We start from the raw sequence: 26,289 nt of genomic DNA, 5'->3' as shown, positions 1-26,289 counted from the left end.
TTAAACTATGCTTCACCCCTGGTATTGATATCCACAGTGCTTCTGTAGGGGAATCAGCCCCCCTGCATTGTCTATTTTATGTGACACTATGCTCTCTTTGATGTAGAGTGGGCCACTCCAACCCCACACGCCCCTGTCCTATCCTTCCTGTAGAGCCTGTAACCTGGGATAACAGCATCCCACTGGTTCTCCTCATTCCACCATGTCTCTGTGATGCCCACTATAATAATGTCCTCCTTCAAAACTCTGTACTCCAGCTCCCCCCCATTTTGTGGCCTAATGCTTCTACTATTAGCAGACACTTGTATACTCTGTCTCTGTCCCTAACCTGGATTTATGTGCTTTGCCCTCTAGCCTTTTGTAGACACTATCACTTATCACATTGCTGTGCTCTTCACTTGTATGTGGTTGATTTAGAAAAACCTGCCTCTTTGTCTGCATCCCCATAGATTCTGTATTTCAAACCAAAGTCACCTCAGCTCCTGTTGGCTTTCCTCCAGGGATCAGTTTAAAAGCTGTTCTGCCACTTTTTTAATGTTGAGCCAGCAGCCTGGTTCCTCTTTGGTTAAGATGAAGTCTGGGCCCTTTTGTACAGGCCTGCCTTATCCCAAAAGGTTCCCAGTTCCCTGACAAATCTGAAACCCTCTGCCTTGCACCACCTTCTCATCCACGCATTGAGACCCTGTATCTCCTGGGCTTGCCTAGCTCTCACTTCAGTTGCAGTGTGGAACAGGTAGTATTTCAGAGAATGCCACCTTGGGGGGTCCTGGATTTTTAACCTTTTCCTAGCAGCCTAAATTTAGCTTTCCAGAACCTCCCGCTACATTTCCCAATGTCATTGGTACCAATGTGGGACCACAACTGCTGACTCCACCCCAGCACTGTCTAACAGCCTATCTAGATGTAGCGTGGACATCCTGCAACCTCTCGCACCAGGCAGGCAAGTCACCATGTCATCACGCCTGTCACAAACCCAACTCTCTATATATTCCTGATGATCGACCACCCACTACAAGGAGCCCCCCCACCTCCTCAGGGTATCCTCAGTGCGAGAGGATATCTTGACCTAATCAATGAAGGGTCCCATCTAAGGGGACATCTTCCCCCACCGCAGACTGGCACCCTCTGTCTGTGACTCATTCTCCATGACATCTGAAGAGATGTCACTCCTTTGGGAGTGGGACCCGGCTGCTGAAAGCCTTGTTTGTTGCCCTCTCTGCCTCCTCTCAGCTCCAGGTTCAAGCCACCTTGGCTTCAAGAGAACGGACACGCTCCTTTGTATGTGCCAGGAGCTCATTGCAGCTTAGGGCACACCCAATGCACTTCTGGCCTAGTGGCAGATAGTCATACATGTGACACTCAGTGCAAAACACTGGGAAGCCCCATCCCCTGCTGGCTTCCTGCCTTCATATCTGCTTTGCTTCTTATATATTTAGATATTAAACTTTTAGTCAGTGCCCTTTGAGCTATCTGTACCTACTATCCCTCAAAAAATGTCCTTATTAATTCTATTAATTTATTTATTTTTAAAAGAAGAAGAAATTGCGCTACACACTAGGGCTACGCTGGTTCCAGAGACTGAACTAAAGACTGAATGACTCACCTCAGGAGCCCCACCTTTAGCAGCCCAGGACAAAGAGTAACCTCTGTTAACCCCTGTTAAGCCCCACCTCCAGCAGTCTCAGCTCTTAGCAACCTTACAAGGAGAAAAAGAGAAAACCCCTGCAAACCCCTGTTAAAAATACACTGTTTTAAAAGATGTGGCTTTGAGAAAAGCCCTCCAAAATGAACACCAGCAGGTCACTCTGCTCTTCCTGGCCAGTTGCCTTGTCCACTTGTTGTCTCCATATCTTGAGTTCTGCCCTGCTCAACATTTATAAAACTATGAGAGCGATGACCAACTGGGTAAACAATAGTGTGTGTACGAGAGGGGGACAACTGATGCACTGAAGAAGCCAAAACAGAACAAAAACCTAATGCAAAAAAAATCTCTTCTGTCACTCTGCAGTTTCATGGATAGAATTGGCAGGAAAGGGTTATTTTTGCTTCTTCCTCATCACTGCAACTTGCAAATCAACTTCCCTAAAATTGTAGGGGACTACTGGTAGGAGGAAAACACAGGGAAGAACCACAACTGTTGGTGCCTTAAGCAGATGAATCATCGGATCTGACCCTTTGACTCCCGACTCATTGCTTAATAGAAAGCGGTTGTAGGACATTGTCAGTTCCTTTACTTTCTTCAAAACCATTTTTGATTTTTCTTAACAGAGTTATTCATACAGAACTTTGACACAAGCAATAACACTTAGCTATGAACAGTAGATCATAAAGTTACGGTACCCTTTTCACTAGGTAGCTTCTAAGTGATAGATATGATAGCATAAGAGTATTTTTTTAAAAAAATATTTATTTTATTAAACTGTTATGTCACCCTTCCTCTTGCAGGCTCAGAGCAGCTCACAACATGTAAATTTTACAATGTAAAACATGGGGCCAAAAGGCCACAAACTTCCACATAAAAAGCACAGATAATCCTTTAAACACCTGGATGGCGATTTGCTTATTATCTGCTTCTATCCCACGCTTACCCTGATAAAAAAACTTCACTGAGGGAAATGGGGAAGAGGGTACTACTTGTATGGTACTAATGTAGCTGTCCCAACAATATGCCTGGTGAAACAGCTCCGCCTTGGAGATCCTGCAGAATTGCATCAAGTCCCGCAGGACCCCAGTCTCATTAGACAGGACATTCCATCAGGCAAAGGCCTGGCCCTAGTCAAGGCCAGCTGGATATCCTTTGGGCCAGGGACTATCAGTAAATTATTATTCACCGGACAGTGCCCATTGGGGGCAGAGGCGTTCCTCCCGTTGGGCAAAGTGGGCAGTTGCCCAGGGCGCCACCTTGTGGGGGGCGCAAAAACTGCAGGTTTGCTTCTGGAATGTTTTATATTTTCAGTGTTTTTCTGTTTTTGGCCTGCAGATGGCGCATTTTTAAGGCTTCCAGCACCAAAATCTCAGGGATTTTTCAGAAGACTCTCCTGATTATACCACCCAGGTTTGGTGAGGTTTGGTTTACGGAGTCCAAAGTTATGGACTCCCAAAGGGAGTGCCCCCATCCCCCATTGTTTCCAATGGGAGCTAATAGAAGATGGGGACTACACCTTTGAGGGTCCATAACTTTGGACCCCCTGAACCAAACTTCACCAAACCTGGGTGGTATCATCAGTAGGGTCTCACAAAGATACTCTGAAATTTTGGTGCTGCTATCTTAATACTTGCACCCCTGGCAGTAGGCACCAACTAAATTTCCCCAGATTTTCCTTTTAAATCCACTCCCTTCCTGCCAATACTTATTTTCTTTCTTTTATTCTCTCAATGCCTAATAAAAGTTGTTGTTGTTGTTATTGTTATTATTTAAATCCACCCCCTTCAGCATGGATTTAAAGGGAGAATCTGAGGTCCCCAGTTTAAACATTGAAAGAGATGCTGTTTCAGGGTGGGGGAGAATCCACCCCAAAACAGCATCACTTTCAATGTTGTTTAAACTGGGGACCCCAGATTCTCCCTTTAAGGTAGATTTAAAAGGAGAATCTGGGCTCCCTAGTCTAAACACCATTGAAAATAATGCTGTTTGGGGGTGGATTCCAGCATCACTTGTTTAAACTAGGGAGCCCAGATTCTCCTTTTAAATCCACCATCCAACATTGAAAGTGATGCTGTTTCCCCCAATTGGGGGGACTGAAAATGTTTCATAGCAACAATAAAACATTTTGAAAGTATTTTGAAAATGTTTTCAAAAAATATTTCTGCTGTGTGGCACGGCCCATTGCTGTGTTCAGATTTGTGAGTTGGGGCATGTTCTATAATGTGATGGTGACTTTGAAATGACCTGGTGGAAAAAATCATTGTTTGGTCACAGTGGGGGAGGGTGGCCGCCCGTGGGGGGGCATCAAACTCAGGTTTTGCCCAGGTCTCCAGTTTGCCTAGGTGCACCACTGATTGGGGGACATATTGGGAGAGGAGGTCCTGCAAGTACAATGGCCCCAGACTATTTAGGCTTTAAAGGTAAGCAGTACTCCACCCAAAGCCAATGCAGCTGGTGGAGCACTGGTTGTATATGTGCTTGCCACGGGGTCCCCGTAAGGACCCTCACTGCCACATCTTGCACGAGTTGGATTTCTGAAGCAGACCCAAGGGTAGCCCTGTATTGAGCAAGTTACAGTAGCCTAGTCTGGAGGTGACTGTTGCATGGATCCTTGTAGCTAGGTCAGACTGGGAAAAGTAGGAAGCCAACAACCTCACCTGGTGCAGATGCTAAAGGGCCTGGTGGGTGACATATGCAACCTGAGCCTCCATAGATAGGGAGGCATCAAGTATTAGACCAGGGCTCTTGACAGCTGGTGCAAGAATCAATCGTGTGCCATCAACAGTCAGCAGTTGGAAAGCCCCACCTGACCCCTTCTGATGCAGCCTCAGGCCCTCAGTTTTAGATGGATTCAGCTTCATCTGGCTCCATTTTAACCATTTCCACACGGCCTCCAAGCAGCTGGTCAAACCATCTGGGGCAGTTTCTTGATGACCATCCATCAACAGAAATAGCTGGGTATCATCAGCATACTGATGGCATCCAAGCCTGAAACTCTGGATTAACCTGACAAGAAGACTCATATAGATGTTAAATAACATTGGAAAGAGGATCACCCCTTGCAGTATTCCACACACCAACAAGTGGTGTGCAGAAGATCTCTCTCTAGCTGCTACTCCTGGTCCTGGAGAAATGAGCACAACCACTGCCCCATGCTGTCCCACAAATCCCAGCATTGATGAAGCGATGGGTCAAGACAAGGACATAGGTAAGGGAGGGTTCTTGGGTTCAAACCCCGCCCCCCCATTACATGTCTGAACCTCCGCCCTCTGTGTTTTTTTGTATTTTTAGTGTTTTTTGTTTTTGGCCTGCAGGGGGTGCAGTTTTTAGGCTAGCAGCACCAAAATTTCAGGGATTTGTTGGGAGACTCTCCTGATGATACCACCCAGGTTTAGTGTGGTTTGGTTCAGGGGGTCCAAAGTTATGGATTCCCAAAGGGGGTGCCCCATTCCCCATTATTTCCAATGGGAGCTAATAGGAGATGCACCCCCTGAACCAAACTTCACCAAACCTGGATGGTATCATCAGTAGAATCTCCTAAAGAAACCCTGAAGGTTTGGTGCTGCTAGCTTAACAGCACCCCTGACAGCAGTCCCCCCCAAATTTCCCCAGATTCTCCTTTTAAATCCACCCCCTTTGGCATGGATTTAAAGGGAGAATCTGAGGTCCCCAGTTTAAACATTGAAAGTGATGCCGTTTCAGGGTGGGGGATAATCCACCCCAAAATAGCATCACTTCCAATGTTTTAACTGGGGACCCCAGATTCTCCCTTTAAGGTGGATTTAAAAGGAGAATCTGGGCTCCCTAGTTTAAACACCATTGAAATTGATGCTGTTTGGGGGTGGATTCCAGCATCACAGTGGCTGCCCATGGGGGGGTGTGTGTGTGTGTGGCAAAACTCAGATTTTGCACCGAACTCCATTTTCTTTAGTTACTCCTCTGCCTGGAGGGGAGGGCAGAAGGGACTGCTGACTGCTGGCTGGGAGCCCAGCCGACTGGGAGGGCGGGGCAGGGGAGTCTGCTGTCCCTGGCCTCAGAGAGCTGTTTTTAATAAGCATTGAGGCTGGGGGTGAAGCTTGGAGAGGCATGGCCCCGCCCCCAACTCCCCCCAAAATCTATACCTGGGTCAAGATGTTGTGATTGATCAGGTTGAACGCTGCCAACAGATTTAGTAACAGCAGTGCCAACCTGCCTCAGTAGAGATGTCCCCAGAGGACATCTGTGAAAGTGGACAGAGTCACCTCCGTCCCATGGACAGCGCAGAAGTCAGACTGACATGAATCCAACATAGACACCTCCTCCAGGAAGATCTGGAATTGCTCAGCCACCGCTCTCTCAAGACAAATGTGATACTGGGCAGTAGGTGGCAAGATCCAAAGATGGCTTCTTTAAGAGCAGTCTCCCTACCTCTTTCAACCCCTGGGCTAGACGTAATGTTTATTTATTTATTTTTATTAATTAAACTTGGTATACCGCCCTATCCCCGAAGGGCTCAGGGCGGTGCACAACACAAAATCGTACATAAAATATAAAATTCTTAAAACAAGTATATTCTAAAATAGGGGCCCACGAGGCCCATATACCACCCTCTTCCAGAAAAAATGAGGATGGGTCCCAATGATGTTAGGGGACCCTTCCAGCAGGGGGGGGGGAGGACGGGGGGCATTATCGGCCGCTGGACTCTCCAAAGGCCCGGTGGAACAATTCGGTCTTACAGGCCCTGCGGAACTCTCCAAGGTCCCGAAAGGCCCAGAAAGCTGGTGGTAATGTGTTCCACCAGGCCAGTGCCAGAGCCGTAAAGGCCCTGGCCCGTGTGGAGGCCAGCTGCGTCATCGAGGGGCCAGGGATCTCCAGTAAATTCGCCTCTGCTGATCGCAGAGGATGAGCCGGAACATATGGGGTAATGCGGTCCCGAAGGTACGAGGGTCCCAGGCCGCGTAAGGCCTTAAAGGTCAACACCCACACCTTGAACACGATTCGGAATTCGATTCGTTTACTTCTCAAATATTTAAAATAAATGAAGTAGAGATTACAAAACTTGAAATGTTTTCCAATCCTATCTGGATACCAAAGTTACCAGGGAAATGCCATTCAAAAACCATGCAATGCACCCAGGAAAGCCAATTTTTTGTTATGAAAATGCTTGTGCCATGGTCAGCTAAGTGGGGGGCCACTGTGTTCATCTTACCAACTTCTAACATGGATGGTAAAGCTGCAATCCCAAAAAATAAATCAACAGATAATCAACAAAAATGCTCATGTAAGTCAATGGCGGGGACTGGGAGCAATTTTAGTTTTAGTTACTTTAATTTCTATTACAGTATGAAACAAGGGATTGTATTCAACAGCCTGTCTTTAAACACATATATATTCAGCTTAAAGTCTCTGAAATTCATAACTTCGTTCAGACCACAAAGTTGCTTTTGTTTACTAAACATTAAGTGGCCACATTTTATAATAATATACAAAAATTACATCAGAAGGCAGATTAAACAAAAGGCTCACGAACAAAAGCCAGAAGTTGCTCAAGTTTCTTAGGACTAGCTTTATTCTTTTCTCTCACCATCCGATATTTGCAGTCAGCAGATAGGAATTCAGTTGGCAAGGATTTTTCCCAAACCCTTAACATAAGAAGATTGTGTCAACAGAATGTTAGGACATTGCTTAAGTTCCAGGAAATCTCTGACTGCAGAGAAGCAGAAGTCATGGCTTTAGTGATGCGTGTCACTTAAACAAAAAAAAAAATAGATAGATAGACGCTCTGGGTCACGGATAGCCTCTGAAAGGAAAACCACATTATTCACCCTGCAAGAAGCTCGCTAGAATGCAGTGATTCTTTAGGATACATTTTAAAAGAAAATATATTTTATTAGATGAAAATATATCACCTGCAGCTTGAGACACACTGAATGATTACAGCAGCTGAAAAATGGTAACTTTAGTACTGAAGCCATAATTGTGACAGAGAATTTAGAGAACATGGCTAGCAAGAGCTCGTGCTAATTCAGTGTTTCCTTGTTGGATCCAACAGGGAGTTCTCTCCCTTCCCCCTTTACTCATCCCCAACAATTTGTTGGGTTAATGAAAAGCTGCCTTTGTGGGCTGAAGTGGAGAAAGGATTAACAGAAAGGGTGATAGTATGTTGTACCAATCCCCCTTCTGACTATTAAACATAAACTCACACTGTTTCCCCACTTGCTGGGAGGGGCAGGGGAGAGAGAATGGCATTTTCTTGGTATGCAGAAAAGCAGCTGGGGAGGGGAACATGGTTTGTAGCAAGCAAATGGGGAGGGGAACGGGGGGGGGCAGACCTTTGCCCTTCCTCAACCTCCCATCACAGCCTCCAAAGGCTACCTATCATTTAAAAAAAAAAGCTGATGGAATTGAGATGAGAATCACTTAACCCCACACCATCTTCAGTTTAATTTATTTTCCCCTCTGTTTTTCTATAAAACCCCCTAAGCACCTCATCAGCAAAAATAAAAATAAGGCAATAAGGCCCAGAGATGTCTCAACTACCAGTGTTGGTCCAGAATATTGTTAGGATACAACATCATTCAAGTCAAGCAGGACTCAACTAGGACGACAAAGACTGTACATCTCAAACCATGTGTCAAATTCGTGTGAGTGTACCTTCAAATATCATATTTTACCAATAAGGGGAAACCAGAACGATCCTCAAAATGGCAGTGCTTTCAAATAAGACATGTTGGTTGTGCTCTAAACTCAGAAAAAAGATTTTGAAAAAACCAGCACCTTTATTCACTGGCCACAGTGACTACTACCCCGTGTTCTTCCAGTCATAACACTTAAAAGATGGACCTAGAACTGAAATCAGGCGAGCTCAATGTTTGTCACAATGAAGGGACAAAGTCTCTTTTGAAATGTATTTGCATGATATCCATCCCGCCTGCAGGTAAAGTCTCAGAAATCGAAAGTACAACATGGTCTTTTCTGGGTTTTGAACATTTTGATCAAAAAGAAGGTTGTTTCCAAAAAAAGTGATATCATTAGGGTCATACAGAACTTTTTGCATGTTTAGATCATATAATGCGATTCTGGGTTGTATCAATAGGAGTATAGTGTCAAGATCGAGGGATGTAATTGTACCTCTCTATTCTGCATTGTTAGACCTCACCTGGAATATTGTGTACTGGGCACCGCAGTTCAGGAGGGATACTGACCGGCTGGAGCAGGTCCAGAGGAGAGCAACCAAAATGGTAAAGGGTCTGGAGTCCATGCCCTACGAAGAGAGGCTTAGGGAGCTGGGGATGTTTAGTCTGGAGAAGCGTAGGTTAAGGGGTGACATGATAACCATGTTTAAATATTTGAAGGGATGTCATGTCGAAGAGGGAGCAAGCTTGTTTTCTGCTGCCTCAGAGACTAGGACCCGGAGTAATGGATTCAAGGTGAAGGAAAAGAGATTCCACCTAAACATTAGGAAGAACTTCCTGACCGTCAGGGCTGTTCGACAGTGGAATTCACTGCCTCAGAGAGTGGTGGAGTCTCCTTCTTTGGAGGTTTTTAAACAAAAGCTGGATCAGCATATGTCGGGAGGGCTTTGATTTTGTGTTCCTGCATTGCAGGGGGTTTGACTCTTCCAACTCTATGATTCTATGATTCTAATGTTCCCCATGATTTGGTAAGTCAGCAATATCCCTCAGGCAGACAGCCAGGGCTTTCAAATGCTGCTTTTTGTGTGACTAGAACTGGAGTCAGTCTCAGCCATAACAGCAAATCCCTGTTTGGGGTAATTTAGCCCAGAAATAGTTATTTTCCTATCTAAATCAGTGCCTCAAATCAGAGACATTTCCTTAATCTTCAAAAACTAGATCCAGGTTACAGAAGCTCAAGATCTCCAGCACTTCACTTCTGTACTCCTGGCAGTAATCTGCCCTTAGCTTACAGGCTGAAGTTCTCATAAAAGTCAGACCCTGGAAAAAAATAATTATCACTGGCAATCTCTAGTATCTCTTGCTTAATACCTCCAAAGACTGGCCTGTAATAAACCTGTGCCTGTAATAAACCAAAGTGGATTCCTGAAGACTTCCAAACAGAGTATGGAATATGGAACAATACCCGTGGACACCTTCTCTGCACAGTGGTATGTTTTATGACTTTTGGGTGAAAGTGTATTTCCACACACATTCCCAAACACTTTAACCAATTCTAAGAATATCAGCGTAGTGTAGTGGTTAAGGTGTTTGCATTAGTATCTGGGAAACCCCGGTTCAAATCCTCACTCGCACCATGGAAACTTGCTGGGTGACCTTGGGCCAGTCACACTCAGCCCTTACCTTGGCCAGTATTTGGATGAGAAACCTCCAAAGAATACCAGGTTTGTTGCGTGGAGGCAGGCAATGGCAAACTACCTACGAACATCTCTTGGCTTGAAAACCCTATGAGGTCGCCGTAAATCAACTGTGATTTGATCACACACACACAAAAGCAAGCAGATGCAAAGAACCAAATGGAAGACCTCTGAACCTTACTATTGCTCCTTGGCCTCTTTGCATCTTAGCACCAGTAGGATATTACTGTCCACTCAGAATTGACAATGGTTCTCCAGGGTGTTAAGCAAAGCTCTTTACACCACATGCTAGTTGGTCATTTCAACTTGAGATGCCAGAGATTGAATTTGGGACCTTCTGCATGCAAACCAAGTGCGCTGCCACTGAGCTATGGCCCCTCTCCCAAGCATCTTTTACTTAAAGGCAATTGCAGCCATCTTGAAGATGAACACATGAAGCTGCCCTGCACTGAATCAAACCATTGGTCCATCAAGGTCATTCCTGTCTATTCAGGCTGAAGCCAGCTCTCTGGGGTCTTATGCAGAAGTCTTTCACGTCACCTGCTACCAGATAACTTTAACTGGAGGGGCCCGGGATTGAACCTGAAACCTACAGGATGCCAAGGAGATGATGATGGCCACTAACCTGGATAGCTTTAAAAAGGGCTTGGACAGATTTATGGAGGAGAAGTCAATCTATGGCTACCAATCTTGATCCTCCTTGATCTCAGATTGCAAATGCCTTAGCAGACCAGGTGCTCAGGAGCAGCAGCAGCAGAAGGCCATTGCTTTTACATCCTGCATGTGAGCTCCCAAAGGCACCTGATGGGCCACTGTGAGTAGCAGAGTGTTGGACTAGATGGACTCTGGTCTGATCCAGCAGGCTAGTTCTTATGTTCTTATGTTCTTAAGGAGATGCTCTATCACTGAGCAACAGCCTCTCCCTGTCCTCAGAAGTATCTTCCGTCACATGCACAAACTCTATAATGTTGAAGGCATCAATGAATCACTGTTTCATATTTCAGTGAATGCCCAGAGCTGGAGGCATGTGATAACTAAAAATATACTCAACTGGACAATAAAACATGAAATGTTATAAACCGAGGCATGCCTATAATCAGGACCAATCTGACTACTCATTTCTCCCTTGGTGAATGGGATCGACTGTACTCTTCTTTAATGATCACACAGTCACTTGAGGCTTAAACTCTTCATGTCATCTCAAACAGGATCAAACTGGTTCTGGTGGGTTTTCCGGGTTGTGTGGCCGTGGTCTGGTGGATCTTGTTCCTAACGTTTCACCTGCATCTGTGGCTGGCATCTTTCAGAGGTGTATCACAGAAGGAAGTCTGTTACACACTGTAACACACCTCTGAAGATGCCAGCCACAGATGCAGGTGAAACATTAGGAACAAGATCCACCAGACCACGGCCACACAGCCCGGAAAACCCACCAGAACCAGTTGAATCTGGCCGTGAAAGCCTTCGACAATACATCAAACAGGATCAAAGTTCTTCAGGGCGGGGGGAGGTGAGTTTGGGGGGGGGGGACTGTATTTGGTAATCCATTGGAATGCTAGTATTTTAGGTGGCTTAGAAATTACATATCAGGTTTTATGTGCATTTCTGAAATTACCTGAAAGAAGCATTATTAGAAATCTCTTAACTTTGCGACACACATTTCCATGTGTCTGAAACAGTGAACAGAATAATTTATGATTATCCCAAGAAACAGCTGCTGCTGTATAAATCACAATTTGCATGGACTACAGTCACAGAACACCAGTCTTCACCTGTATAGCACACTTTTGGTAAACAAATGACACTAGTACTAAACAGGTAAAACTGGCTCAACAAAACCACTTTGCCCTGGGCTCTGGGGTCTGGCCTGACATTCTCACAGCTTTCAGTAAAGAAGCCTTGCACACTATAGCACTCAACAGAAAAGAGGATATTACAAGCTTTAACATAAAGCTACTGAATAATCAGGGGAAGGCCCTCATGTAGCTTGCCAAGATAAACCAACAAAACAGAAAGGGCCCAGTGATCTAGTCATGTGCTTCTGGTGTTTCAAGGCATTTCCTATTCCAGCAAGACTGCATGGTATCCCACCCCACCCTGGTGCTGCAAGATTAGTAGTATCATGTCACCTTCCAGCCTGCTCAGGAACTTTTAAAATAATGCACAGTAGTACTTTTTGGTGACATTAACACACATCATTTTCCTCCTTCATTTGACAAACTGGGATGAGAAAAAGGCACTGAAAATGGAGGTGGTGTTACTGCATGCTTTGTGATAGTTCACGTTAGGAACAGCATTGCCACAAGATGTATAATTAACTAAACTACTTTGCATTTCAACATAGTTGATCATAGGAAGGATAAAATTCTCTCTCATTAGACTAGCTTTTACATTGAAGAAAGGGCTGTTGTTACCTAGTTCAAAGAAGGCACACAGGCACGCATGCATCTTTATTTCAGTGGAATTAGATACAAATATATTTCATCAGCTTTGTGTTTATTGTTTCCTCAGAGACCAACATTAGATCTTGTACTGCAGTTATTGTCAATGCAGTACAAGATCTATTAAGGTTTGACACAACTCCTTTTGATAAGTTCCAGGTGATTCATCTACAGACCAGGTGTCCGCAACTCTGGAGAATAGTTACACCCTGCCATTTCGCTAGTACTTTCATGACTAAACAGCTCAGCAACTCAGAAGTTATCCAGCTAAGGTGAAGTAAGAATCTCATCCTATATTCACAGTTTTATTAAGCAGAGCAACTCACCAACCCCCACCCCTCCCCAACAAAAGCAAGTTAGGGTCGATTCTGCTTCAAGTTTATATTCCAGCTCAAAGTATACAAGAGACAAAAATCAAACACTGAAACATCTTGGGGAGGGAAAAAAGTCAGCCAGACTGTTTTAAAACCAGCAGCATATGCAACTCATTTTCTAGTTGCACAATTCTCCCTGGGGACACAGTCTGCAGTCCACATGAAGGATCAGGTTTCATGAGCAATTGTAAGGAAAATGCAGGGCCTGTGAATTTGCAAGTCAAAACTAGTGATGGCAAGAGCCAGGCTGACTAGGTTCATGCATTTTTCCCTGTGAGAAGATTTCCCCACCTCCATAAGCTACAGGGAACATTTGCTAAGATGCAAATATGAAAGACAGCAAGATGAGAGCCAGGCTTTTGAGCTTAACACCAGAGACCCAATTTTGCAACCACATCAGACCAAAAAGTGAATTGAAGTATTTTAATGTAATAGCACCATTAATTTTTGTTAATTCAATTTCCTGCTCCACCAGAACTCCAAGAGAGTTAGCAGCATCCAGCAAAGCCGCACTGTGCAACACCCATTCCTTTGGGTGCAAGTTCTTAAGCAACGCTATTTTACAGCAGAGGCAAAAAAAACCATTTTGCACAGCCGGCAGTTCTAAAAAGCACCTCTTGGCAGAGAACCTTTTCTTGACCACCGAAAAGAGCCAAAACAAACCATTTCTTACCTTCGTGTGGCCTGCATCCCCCCTCTCAAACATCATCTTTAGACTCCTCAGAGGAACGCTACACTTCTCTATCTTCTCTGAAGAGTCTGGGTTCCCAATGGCCTCAGGCTTGCCGACTTCTTGCTGGGTTTCTCTGAGACAGTTTTCCATTTCCCCACTCTCGGGTGAATAGGCTTTTGCCTCTTCGCTGTCAACACTGGGATATCTGAACTGGCCAGTCACTCTGGATGTGGGACCAATCCCTGAAGCCTTGTCAGTTTCTGCCAGGCAGGCAGAGCCGCCTTCCGTTCCACCAGCCGGGCTGACAGCCTTCTGCCTAACCTCAGCAGCACAGCTGCTCCGTAGCGTTTCCTTCGGAGCCTCCAAGACTGGATTCTCCCACTTCTTCTTCAAGAGGCTGAGCGTCCCCCTTTTAAAATGAGGAGGGAGGGTCTCTGCATTCTATAAAAAAGCAAACAAGAAATTAACGCTGGTTATTAAAGAGGCTCTGGAGCGCTTCCTTGCCCAAAGAAAGGAAGTTCAGTGCTTCAGCGGGGACCTTAAGCTCTGCCGTTTCAGACAGCTGTGAATAGTTACAAGTGTGCCACATGGAGAAAGCCCGAATCCCGGCAAGGAGAGGGGAGGGAAAAGAAAAAGGAGCTGGAAAGCAGGAAGTGATACAACAGGATGGCCTTATATGGAAGAAAGGGAGCAATCTAATGAGAGAGTTAGACTTTGAGACGAAAAGGCTCGGTTCTGCACCAAAGACGAGGGGAACAAAATCCACCTACTCGCAAACAGTGTCAAGAAAGGATGGAAAACCTTATGAGACGGTTACTGCCAACTGCTGCAGCATTTCCCATCTGTTCTATAGGACAAGGAAGGTGGAGCAATTAGCAGGCTGCTTAAGCAACTGAGGATTATCTTCCAGGGAACAACTTGCCGCCTGACATACATCTTTCAGAGCGCTGGTTGGTAGCCTTTCCAGCGAACAGCCTTCTTCCTTACCCCAACCAGAAATAAGAGTTTTGTGCCCCCAGTATATAACATTTGATCATGCACCTTGTTACACATAATTTTTATTACCTTCCATCAGCCTTATTGGAAATTAATAACCATGCCCCTAAATTAGGCTCAAGGCATATTCCAATACTTCTATATGCTGATGATACCATCCTTCTATCTCGCTCAAAAGTTGGACTTAGTCGACTGCTGAATAGATGTGGGCAGTACTGTACAGATAACGGACTAGTCATCAATTATCAAAAGACCAAGATTTTGATCTTTGCCAAACAATACAAAAAACATAACTGGGCGATTAATAAAGTGCCAGTGGAGCAGGTTAACCAATACAAATATCTTGGAATTACATTTTCTTATAACCTCTCCTGGTTACCCCACAAAAGTTAAGCATTGCAGGTGCTACCATCAGTTATTCTGCCATTGCACTTCTTTATGGAAAGGGCCACTCCCCTGTCCCAGCAGCACTAAAAATCTTTAACTCTAAGAGAAGCAGGTTACTTTATGCGGAGTGCACTATCTGGCTCCAAGCAGTTGGATTCACTCCTGAATACTGTCCAATCCAAATTTTTCCGTGAAATTATGGGCCCGCCAAATTGTGGTAATCAGAGGCGGCCCCTCTGTTTAGAACTGGGCCAAAATTCATTAGTTTATAGGGCTTTGGTTGAGAGCTTTTAAATTTTTTTTGGCTTCATTTTGCATTTCTCGTGAGATGATGAGCAAATTCCATGGATTCACCTACTTTTGTCTGATAATTAGGCTAATCCATGGTCTTTCTGATCGAAAGAAAGATTGGAATCACTTGGTATATCTCTCAATTTTTTTTTTTCCGCTATCTAGTTCAGAATCCTACAACTTGTTAAAACAAAAATTGTTGGAAAGCTTAATGGATTAATTTATTTAGGCTGCTATGAAAACTTGTTCACCCTTACATCTTTCACACTCTATATCAAACAGGATGGTTCTCATTTGCATTTTTTTGACTAATCCACGCAGAGAAGAGCCCTACACTTGCTCAGCTCAATGTTTTCCCTCCGCTTTGTATTAAGTGGTAGATTTAACAACTTGAAATGAGCCAAAGGGTATGCTCTTGTGGTGAACAACAACTGAAAACATTGGCACATCAACTGCTTTATGCCCTAAATCTGCTAATATCAGATCAAAATATTCCAACATCTTTCTAGGATACCTAGTGAAATGGAAGAATCAAGTAGACTTCCTTTTCTTCTGGACAATTCTGACAATGAAACTTGTGAATTGGTTGCACAATTTTTACTGGAGGTGATGCACAATCAATAATTTATATTTTATCTTAAACCTTTGTATTTGTATACCTTTTATCTTAAACCTTTGTATTTGTATACCTTTTATCTCAGGTTTTTTATTGTGTTATGATTATTGTTATGCCAAATAAAGGCTTATTATTATTATATAATTTTTATTGGAAAGTTGTTAGCATTGTCTGTTAGTATTTTAAACTTCAGGACAGCCACACAATCCTGCCAACAGACCTGCAGCCAAGGGTTCAAGCCTCTTAGCTGCTAATATCCCTTTTCCTCCTTGACAAGCCAGTCTATGATCAAGAAATTAATATACGGTACCTGCCAACGCTGCATATCTGTAGCTCGCTCCTTATGTATCTTACCAAGCATGAGTCTAACTGCAAAGTGGAACAGGTCTGTGAGGCTTTAGAGTATTAAACGGGATTAGCAGCTATATTGGGATTTAAGTCCCACCCTATTATTCTCCTGGTCACATTTTCAATACGGCTTTGCAAAATGAGCAAGAATCTCAACTACGCTTCAGAAATACACAGGTATCAATTTGTTTGCCTGCTTTCGAGCTGGGCTCAGAACATGCAGGGGGAAAAGTGACGCGATGAGATAAGAGGCATCAAAAAGATACACAGAGCGGAGGTGCACAAGATGGAAGCTTCTGCAGCAAGAGACACCGAGTGCCCTGCTGCATACAGGGAGGCCTGACATGCCCTGGGCACCACCAGTCACATCTAGTGTCTCAGCTATCCATCAGAGCAATGACTAAGTGTACAGCTGGTAGCCCTTTCTTGTCACCTCTGCTGAAAGACTGCCTGGCTCTCGCACACACTTAGGATTTAATTTTCAATAGCCAAAGGAATGACCAAGCTGCAGACACATCATGTATGAGCTGGACACTCTGGACATTACCGTCTTCTGTACCAGACTCAGAATTCCATGTGCATTACTTACACACCCAGTGATTCAGAAACAACCAATGCTTCTTAAAAGAACCACATTTGATAGCAATCAAAAATAAAAAAGCAAGACTTGTCTGAACAAAACAAAACAGCAAAGAGAATGTCAGCTTTCCCAAAGGGTAACTAGGTCCAGTAATCAACTATCCTTGTAGGTAGGCTAAAAGGTTATCTTAAGCAAGAATGACAGAAGCACCAGCATGAAAAAAATTGCAAGAGAGCTCTTACCCAACACCCACCTCTGATACACCAGGGAATCCAGAATAAGAGTTAAAAGTATTGAATCAAGACAAAAGGTCTTAACATGGCACCAATAATATATTTACAGCAGGGCTGCTCAAATCTAATATTGTGTCTCTCAAGCCCCTTCTGTAACCAGAACACCAGGGGTGCTCATGAGGTTAGTGTAACAGGGAACAGTGTAACCGGGAACAGTGCCTACTACTGGGACTGTATTCTTTCCCAGATCCAGGTTATTCAGGTTCACTAGTGGTTATTCCATGCTGATAGTTAAATCAATCACTGCAAGCAATAACCCCTATCATCCACCTATACAGAAAGAACAAGAAAAGCAAGATATCCTAGCTTAGGGTCAAAGTGGAATGGATAGTCCATCTTTTGGACAGGCATTCTTGCTACACTCAGAGGGGTGCTTCAAATGTAAATTAAGCATTGAGATTTGAAGGTATATTTTGTTAAACATTTCAAGACAAAAACCACACAGTAGAAGATATTTATTGGTTTGTTTCTTTGGGAGCGGCTTTGAGCAAGGCCTCTGTAGAAGCAGAATATAAATTTCCTACATAAAATAAAAACGGGGGGGGGGGGGAATCCTACTACTCCAGTGGAGCAACATTTCAAGCCCATTCAACCAAAATTTGTTCAAATTTAGGAATGTGTTGGTGGCAACTGCAGTAACGGAATTAGACTGGCTCCCTGTCTGTGAAACAAGTAGCAAACCGATTTCTTTTTCTTCAGAAGTACAGAAACAGTCAGAATAAGGAACGGCACTTTGCATGCCTCTGTTCCACAAAAGCATCACTTGGACTGGCTGAAAACTGGCCTCAGAGAGATCCTCTAGCAGAGGGTTCTATTTAAAGTTTTTGTCTTGGGTTCAGCCAGCTTCATGTTTGTTGTCCTGAGGGCAATTAAATGTTGGATTTCAAATGCTGAACAGCATCAAAAGCTTTCAGTCATGTATCAGAACCATCACAGCCAGGATATGGCAATACTGGCATACCACAGTAGATGTTGCAATAATCATTTATGCCCAAGTGTGTTGCCAGTCACAATGCCATCATTTCCCCATAGTCAAATCATTTTTTTACACTCAGTACATATACTAAAGCTGCAGGATATAGCAGTAGATCAGGAGTTGCTTGTGTTCACTTTTAAAATTTAAAAATTGGATCCATCATTGTAAATACTGTTTAACAAACTGAGAAAAAAATAGAGGATATTTGAGGTTTACTAAATAAATGAAGAAGTGAATTTGCTGACCCTTGAACAGGATTCTGTTTATAAAGAGTTGGGATACTTGAGTCAACAAACTGGCACTGCTGTGCCACTGTAATACTTACTTTTATTTATTTATTTATTGTGACTATAATGTGATCTTCGATCTTCCTCCTCAATATTTTATAATTGACTTGCATGGAGACAAAGGCATGGGCTGGACAAGGTGCTATGACACTTTACAAAGAAGCCTCTTTGTGCCAGTGGAGGCAGTGGCGTAGCGCCCACAGGATGGGGGGAGCACAACGCCCTGGGCAGAGCTGTGGCCGCGCCATGGAGGGGCAGTTCCAGGGCAGGTGGCACCGCAGCAGGGCCTCAGGGTGCGCGCATGCTCCAGGCACAGTTTCTCCTTGCTCTGCCTCTGGTGGAGGGCGCATGATTTGGTATGGCACAAAGATTCTTTTAAAAAGCACAAGCATTTAAACTTCAGTTACACTGTTTCCAAACCATGGTACTGAGAAAAGGAACCAATTTTAGCTGTTTCCCAAAATGGGCTTTAGGACATGTATTTAAAAAACAAAAACAGAAAGATACTTTATACTGAATAGTTGAGGTAGCTACTGAGATTTGTCAACAGCATCCATTTAACCTTCAATGTTTAGGAACAAATGAAGAGGAGGCCCAGAATCTGAACAGTTACCTTTACAGCGGAGCAGAAAGAAAGTTATACTTTTGAGGTTAGGACAGAGGAATTTGGAGCCAGGAACATTTTAGTTTCCGAAAAGCCAATTCAGTGACTCAGTGCAAGACCTCAGGAAAGTCATTTGACTTCCTTGTGCTTCCATCAACCCCCAGAGGGACTAGAAAGTGGGTCAGAGATAGATCTGGACAAGAAGGCAAACAAAACCATGTAAGGAAAATGTTGCAGTCAACACTAGATGAAGATACAGACAACCAGGGAAAAAACCACTATTCAGCTATCCATAAGAGCTGCCACTCTGGAAGATGTGGAAACTGAGAACTTGGGCATTTTCTTTTTTAAAAAAATCTTAACATACTTACATTTCTTTTTTTCTCTGCAGTTGCTTCCTCAGCTGCCTTTTGGTACCTTTAGGAAGAACAAAAAAAGAAGCAAAATCTCAAAATTTTCAGATTTGAAAGTTTGAAAGTCTTTTAAGAAACTGGATGTTCAGAATTATCAACAATGCTGTTTGGGAGATGAGGGGGACGGGACAGGCAAAACACAACAGTCACCTACCAAGCTGTTTTAAAAGTTATTTACAATCAATGAAGTGAGAGAGCAACTAGCTTCGAAGACTAAGCCTCTTGTGACATCTGACTGAATTGTTAAGACGCCCACTATTTACAAAGTTATTTCACTGCTGTGCTTGTAAATTTAAGCCAGTCAGTGAAATATTAACAGACCTGAGGAAAGCATCAAAGTCAACGGCTCTTGAATAGGTCTGCTTGCCACACCCATGGACTGACATTTATCAGATACTTGCATTACACACTTACATTTTTATCAGGCTCCACCTACGTATTCTACTACTAACCATTCTTTCATTATGTAGTCCATTACAAAGATTTTCAAGGCAAGAAATTGGACAGGTTTCTCCTGAACTTTCTGAACTCAAGCCGACCTTTAAAATGTATTCCAGCATCTGGCGCTTACCCACTCAGGTGATCCTTTCACACCACCATTAGGTGCATGATACAGTGGAACCCCGGTTTTCGTTGGCAATTTATCCTGGAAACCTCAGCGAAAACCAAAACCAGCAAAAACTGAGACTCCCATTGGAAATGGAGCAGCAGGGGGTTGCCGGTTTTCGTTGAGAAATTAGCGCACACACGCCAACGAAAACCAATGAAAACCAAGGCAACAAACAAAAACCGAGGCCACTATTCATTGAAAAAAACTGACGAAAACCAAAACTGACGAAAACCGACAGCAACGATAACCGAGGTTCCACTGTATCTGATGCTAGACACGTTTCTTAGACTAATGCAACACTAAATATATAACCCCTCTTAAAATCGCAAACAGGGAAACATGAGAACAAAGCAACAACTCTTCTCTTAATCCCACAACAAATCAGAATGTTGGAGCACTGGGAATGTATTCATTTCAATGGCAAACTGTGTCGGTTCTCCCTGAGAAGGAAAAGAGAAAAGAACGGGGCAGAATGGAACATCTGGAATGGCTTATCTTCCCTATCAGGGGACCAAATATACCTATGAATTATCCTACACTAAAGAACACTGTGGCAAAAACATTAAAGTTCCTGTTCGCTCATAGTTTTCCTAGTCCTATGCCTTACACACCCATTTCAATTTTTACTTAGCCCATATAAAGTGTGTGTATGTGTTTAAGTGCCATCCAGTTGCTTCCAACTCATGGAAACTCTATAAATTAATGACCTTCAAAGTGTCCCATCGTTAACAGCCTGGGCTCAGGTCTTGCAAAGTGAAGGTCATGGCTTCCTAATTGAGTTAACCCGTCTCATGCTGGGTCTTCCACTTTTCCAGCTGCCTTCAACTTTTCCTAGCGTTATTGTCTTTTCCAGTGACTCCTGCTTTCTCATAATGTGATCAAAGTATGATAGCCTCAATTTATTAGTTTTGGCTTCTAGGGAGGGTTCAGGCTTGATTTGATCTAGAACCCAGATTCCTCTTTGATTAGATTATCTCTATTCTTAATAATCGCCACATTTTAATTTCAAATTCTAAAGGAGTAGCTATGCTAGTCTGATGCAACCAACACCTAGGGGCTTGAGGCATCTTAAGGACTAACACCATTATTGACATATAGCCCACACCATTAACTGCTTGAAGATGAGATTTTTATTTATACTTTTAATATCTATATATCCAAAGGTTTGAGCAGGAGAAGGGGAGGAACAGAACAGAGTTATTACAAAAGCGAGGCTAGCAGTTCCACTGTCCTATGACATAGGTATGTTACATTACAAAGCACAAATCAAGACAAGATCCAGTCAAAAGGATAAAGGATCCACTCTGTTGGTAGGACCCTCTTCAACTTTTGATGCATTAACAAAATTGCATGAATCTGTAAGAAAGGGCAATTGCCTTCCTGGAGTTTTAGCTAGCTGTGCTACTTTTTAAAGTATCTGTCTTCCTCCAGTGAACTCAGTGGGGTAGATATGATTTTCTGAGCCTCTGTTTTATCTTAAAAACTCTATGAGGTAGGTTAGGCTGAAAGAAGGTGATTGAGTCTAGATCACCTGCTGGGCTGAGTAGGAATTCATAGCCAGGTCTCTCCAATCCAATGTTAGCCACTAATGTATATCCTAACATTCCTGAATCATGGAACCCAGGGTGACATACACAAGAGTCTCAGAAGGTCTCCCAGCCAGACACTGATCAGACCCAGGGCTGTATAGCTTCCACAAGGTTGATACATTCTGTGCCTTCAAGCATAGGACCTACAGTCCTATGTAGGACCTACAGCATCACAGGTTATATAAAACCTCGCTCAATTTGAATGAATATGTAGTTAAGTTCATCACAATTACTATCTGAAAACCAAATTTCAAAGCACATCTTGGTCAACAACATGCAACAGCCAAAATAAAAAAACCCCACCCAAAGAGCTGGCATCTCCCATTTCTTATTTGGCATCCTTCCTCACTCAAAAAAGTCAAGGAGCCTGAAATGCATATAGCAAATTATGTCATGCCAGTCACTCTGTGTCATGTTAACACTGCCCTAGTAAATTACAGAGCTGAGTACAGATTTTAATATGTCCACCAGGATGGAGCTCAGCACTCTACCTTCCCATTGTTCCTGCTCTTCTAATGAAATACATTTTTGAACCCTGGCTGAGTTTATGACCAGGAAGCAAGCCATTCCAAGACTGGGGGGCCAGTGGCAAAATAAATGGATGGTATGCTCAGCAACAAGAGAGGAGGCTTTTCAGGCAAAACTATGAGAAGCTGGGAGAAAAGGCTGCACCTACGAAGTGAAGTAAGTCATTCATATCCTGCCATCACTGTTCACAGCACTTTATAGAGTACAAGGCAACAATGTCCTGAGGAACATAAGAAAAGGAAGAGATCGGGAACAGATAGAGGAAGAGGATGCATCTATTCAAATTGTGAATGTTATGCATAGGGTCAAATTACATATTACAATTTGTAATGTCTAGTGTCTAGGTTTTATCCTAACTGACTTGGACTTAGATGACCAGACATCAGGTGCAAAGAAACTCATTTCCCAGGTACATGGATCAGGACTGCAAGGGAAGAGGGGGCTTCAGCTTATCCCCCTGAACTGTTTCCCCAAACCCAAATGGCCAAGGGATGCTATTTGCTTCATGTGGAAAGGATATACATGCAGACTCCCAATGGAACACAAACTACCTTTTGGGCCATTTCTGCTCAGGAAAATGGCATAGGGGAGAGGGGCTGAACTTTGTTCTTTCCCTGCATCAAGATACCCATCTGAATCAGAAATTAGTTCCTTGCATTCAAATCTGGCTTGACCCCTAGTTTCCAGCTTGACCCCTAGCTTGACCCCTAGTTTCATTTGGGAGGGAAGCTAGCTTGACCCCTAGCTTGACCCATCTAGCTTGACCCCTAGTTTCATTTGGGAGGGGAGACTGAACTACAGGCTCCACAAAAATAAAAGTTACCGGGTGCATTACATAGTTGAGACTTGTGCCAATGTTTTTTAGTTTCCTTCAGGCTAGCAACAACAATGAACTGATGAGAGAAGATAATTTTCACAGTATTGTGAAAGAAATGTTGAGTAATGCATCTGCTGGAGAGCCGTATTTAACAGGAAGATTCCATAACACCTTAAAACCCACATGGTATAGATTAATTGCCTTTTGTGTACTTACACCACATTTTAACGAATTGGCACATTTCTCAGAAATCCTTGCAAATTACCCTTCAGAGGAGGCCGAGCCAGGCTACCATTATCCCTATATTATGATGAAGTGTGCCAAGACCTCAGCAGGGATTTGCTTCAGCCAACATACAGAGTTAATGGCCAAGATGGTACCAATGGAAGATCAGTTCACAACTCAGTTTTACCCTTCAAGCAACATTCATTCAAAACAGCAATTCATGTCCTTTCCCAATCAACAGTAATAATGTATCACAGTTGCTTTCTCTCTACACACTATTTCAAATGATCTCTAGGGTTTGATTTGTATTTTAAATGAGTATGACATTGCCTGAGAATATACCCAATCAGATGAACAGAAATTGGTCCTGTAATACCACATACTGACTGGCATTACTCGAATTATGCTAGCATTGCAGTTATAGCTGCCATCCTCCAGGTGGGGCTCCAAGTTCTCCCAGAATAACCACTTGTCTCCAGACTAGAGAGATCAGCTCTCCTGGAGGAAATGGCTGCTCCAGAGGGTAGACTCTATGGAATGGCATCCTGCTGAGCTTCCTTTCTTCCCCAAAGTCTGATCTCCCTAGGCTCAATCTTCAGAAATTTTCCCAAGCCAGAGCAGGAAACCCTAGTAGCAACATTCATAGCTTAAAGGAGAAGCTTAGTCTACAATAATTTCAAATCAGCGTTTCAGGGATTTACAGAAACTCAAGGGAGCATTTGCTATACAGAGATGCTTAATTAAAAGTTGACACATTCACAATCCTAAAAACAATTCTGACAAAAAAATAATCTAGACGTTCATAGTACCATAAAAACCTGGATCAGGGCATTCTTTTCCCGATTTGAATCAGGGTTAACAAACTCACAGATCCACCTCCTGTTCCGAATATAGAAAAGCAGTTATCAAGTTCCATGTCGTTTCCCAGAAAACCCTGAATGCAAGCTCACTAAAGCTCTTTCAGCCTTCTTTTAGGAAGTGCATCCTAAAATGAGACCAATAGATTACCAGGTAGCCTATCTGACATCCTTTATAAAAAGCAACACTTATGGCCAGCACAAAAAATTCTTCGTACATCTCCCTAACTGAGCTACAAGTGTGGCAGGTTTTATTTTTCAGGAGCTAGGTTACACACAAATAATTCCACTTGCAAGAGCATCTCCACTCTAGGCCTTTGAACTCCCCATTTCCCTGAAGCTTGAAGGTGTTTAAAATATTCAGAGAAGCAGCCTCTCTTGCCCCATACTGAATGTTTCCACATAGAGCAGTTCCAATTTCAGCCAACTGAGAAGGAACTGCCATATTGGTACCAGCTAAGACTGCCGAAAGTGTAGGTTACAAACAGACAGTTCGCTTCAGTTCTATTCCCTCCTTAGCTTATATTTCTCATGGGAATTCAGTCAAAGCATTTCCTGAAAGAACACTTAAAAGATAGACTTTTGGCAAGCAAAGGCTGCTTCTTCCCTTGGTTACCATTTAGTTTGTTTTCCTGGTGCAACAAAAACATAGCAACATTCCCCAAGTTCTCTGCCCTCCCTGGTTAAAAGGAACACAACAAAGCTCTTATTTAAAGTGCAACTCTCAGGTTGTGATGCATCACTGCAGGGGAGGTACACAGTATTACTTAAATTCACTCCACAACCAATGGCAACCCCTCTTGATCGTTTTCCTTTGCTCTAGTCTTCCTTGGCGGTCTCCCATCCAAGCACTAACTGGGGCTAACCCTGCTTAGTTTCCAGGATTTGAAGAGATCAGGCTAGGCTAGGCTAACAAGGTCATAGCATCATGCCCAGGTCTTCAAATTACAATATTTTGACATTGACAGAATTTCCATACACACACACATAAATGGGATAGCTATCTTCTTCCTCACAACAAAATGCTATTATTTGGCATGAGGAGGTTCCTCAAGCCTTAAAAACTCAGTAACTGGGAATTGTTGAAGAATGGCCAACTACTGGTAGCTTCTCTGATAACAGTAATAAGAGCACACAGTTTATTCTTCAGGGGGACTCTGAACATAAATCTCCCAGTTACAGTACTTACCTCGAGAACCTCTCTGCAAGAGCCGATGACTTGTTCTTATTGACCAAAGACAACTCTTTGGCCGTGATCCTCAGAGAATGTGATGTCCATTGCCTTCTATTAAAAGGAGAGGGCTCCATCCTGAAATGTAGCAGTATCTGGGAAGGAGGGAGAATACATTTTTAAAATATTGGGCTTCATACCTGAACAGTAGCCTTTTACAACTGCATATTCTCCTGTTGTAGAAAAAGATTTACACAACATTCCTAGCTATAGGTTCAGAAAACTGAATAAGACACAATGGTTAACATCTTTCCTCTACCAAAGACATCAATCATCTGTATAGTGACCTCCTACAACTGTTAGAAGGGAAGGAAGGAGTAGGTTTTTATACACCACTTTTCCTTATCTGAACAAGTCACAAAGAGGCTCACAATCATATTCCCTTCCTCTACCCACAAGAGGAGAGACAGGTGGGGCTGAGATAATTGTGACAGGCCCAAGGTCACCCAGCAGGCTTCATGTGGAGGAGTGGAGAATCAAACCCAGTTCTCTAGAATCTTCCACTCTGGACCACTACATCACACTAGCTTAGAAGTACGTTGGTGCTCTGGACATAAATCTCCCAGTTACACATACAATACAGATCCCAGGAGTTTTACTGTAGTTGTTTTAAGAGACATTGTGCACAGCAAAGATCAAATGGGATAATACATATGGGATAATACGTAACTCATTACATCTCAGAATAATTGATAGGGTGTGCACACACACCATTCCCCAGCATTCTTCTTGCTCATTTCCACTGTCCCGAGGCTTCTGCAGAAGGCAGACAGCCTGACTCCTGTTCTAAATGCCCTGGACAGCTTTCTCAAGCTAAACTAAAGAATTCACAAGAAAAATAAACCTTTTACAGTTAAGAAACCTTAAACAAATGCTACCCCCATGCAGACACCTTTATGGTCATAAGTCAGCACTAAGCTTACTGCTTGTGAAGGATATTGCAAGCTTTCCATTATAATATCTGCCAGTTAGCACAGGGGGATGCAAACAACCCACCATGCAACCCAGTTGAAATGCTCTAACCAGAACAAGATTAATCGGCCATATACTGAGGACAATTAAATAACTATATCCTTTTTAGGATAAAGATGACAGATCTGTGAATTCATCTGCCATTTCCTGGACTGTCTTTGTTCTAGTATGCTCCACTTGGGTCCTAGTGCCTTGGAGACAGAACTAGGTAGGCATTAGGACCCA

The 26,289-nt window shown here is 43.2% G+C and overlaps 1 protein-coding gene across 9 annotated transcripts in view; it reads right to left on the bottom strand.

Moving 5' to 3' along the window:
- LIMA1 (LIM domain and actin binding 1) overlaps positions 1 to 26,289 on the bottom strand; it is a 73,605-nt gene that overhangs the window by 29,768 nt on the left and 17,548 nt on the right. For 7 of the 9 annotated variants that reach the window (XM_048490620.1, XM_048490623.1, XM_048490622.1 and 4 more), the window contains exons 2-4: positions 25,051 to 25,187; positions 19,194 to 19,239; positions 13,445 to 13,885 (exon numbers count right to left, since the gene is read on the bottom strand). In XM_048490620.1, the coding sequence (XP_048346577.1) occupies positions 13,445 to 13,885; positions 19,194 to 19,239; positions 25,051 to 25,169 (606 nt within the window). In that variant the 5' untranslated portion in view covers positions 25,170 to 25,187. Of the gene's footprint in view, positions 1 to 13,444; positions 13,886 to 13,982; positions 14,022 to 16,044; positions 16,099 to 19,193; positions 19,240 to 25,050; positions 25,188 to 26,289 lie in introns of those variants that run through there. The other 2 variants (XM_048490627.1, XM_048490628.1) reach the window with 2 other exon arrangements.

This window comes from Sphaerodactylus townsendi, linkage group LG03 (assembly GCF_021028975.2).
Source record: "Sphaerodactylus townsendi isolate TG3544 linkage group LG03, MPM_Stown_v2.3, whole genome shotgun sequence".
Classification (NCBI taxonomy): Eukaryota; Metazoa; Chordata; class Lepidosauria; order Squamata; family Sphaerodactylidae; genus Sphaerodactylus; species Sphaerodactylus townsendi.
Note: the sequence above shows the minus strand (reverse complement) of the source record. Positions and strands in the feature narration are given on the sequence as shown.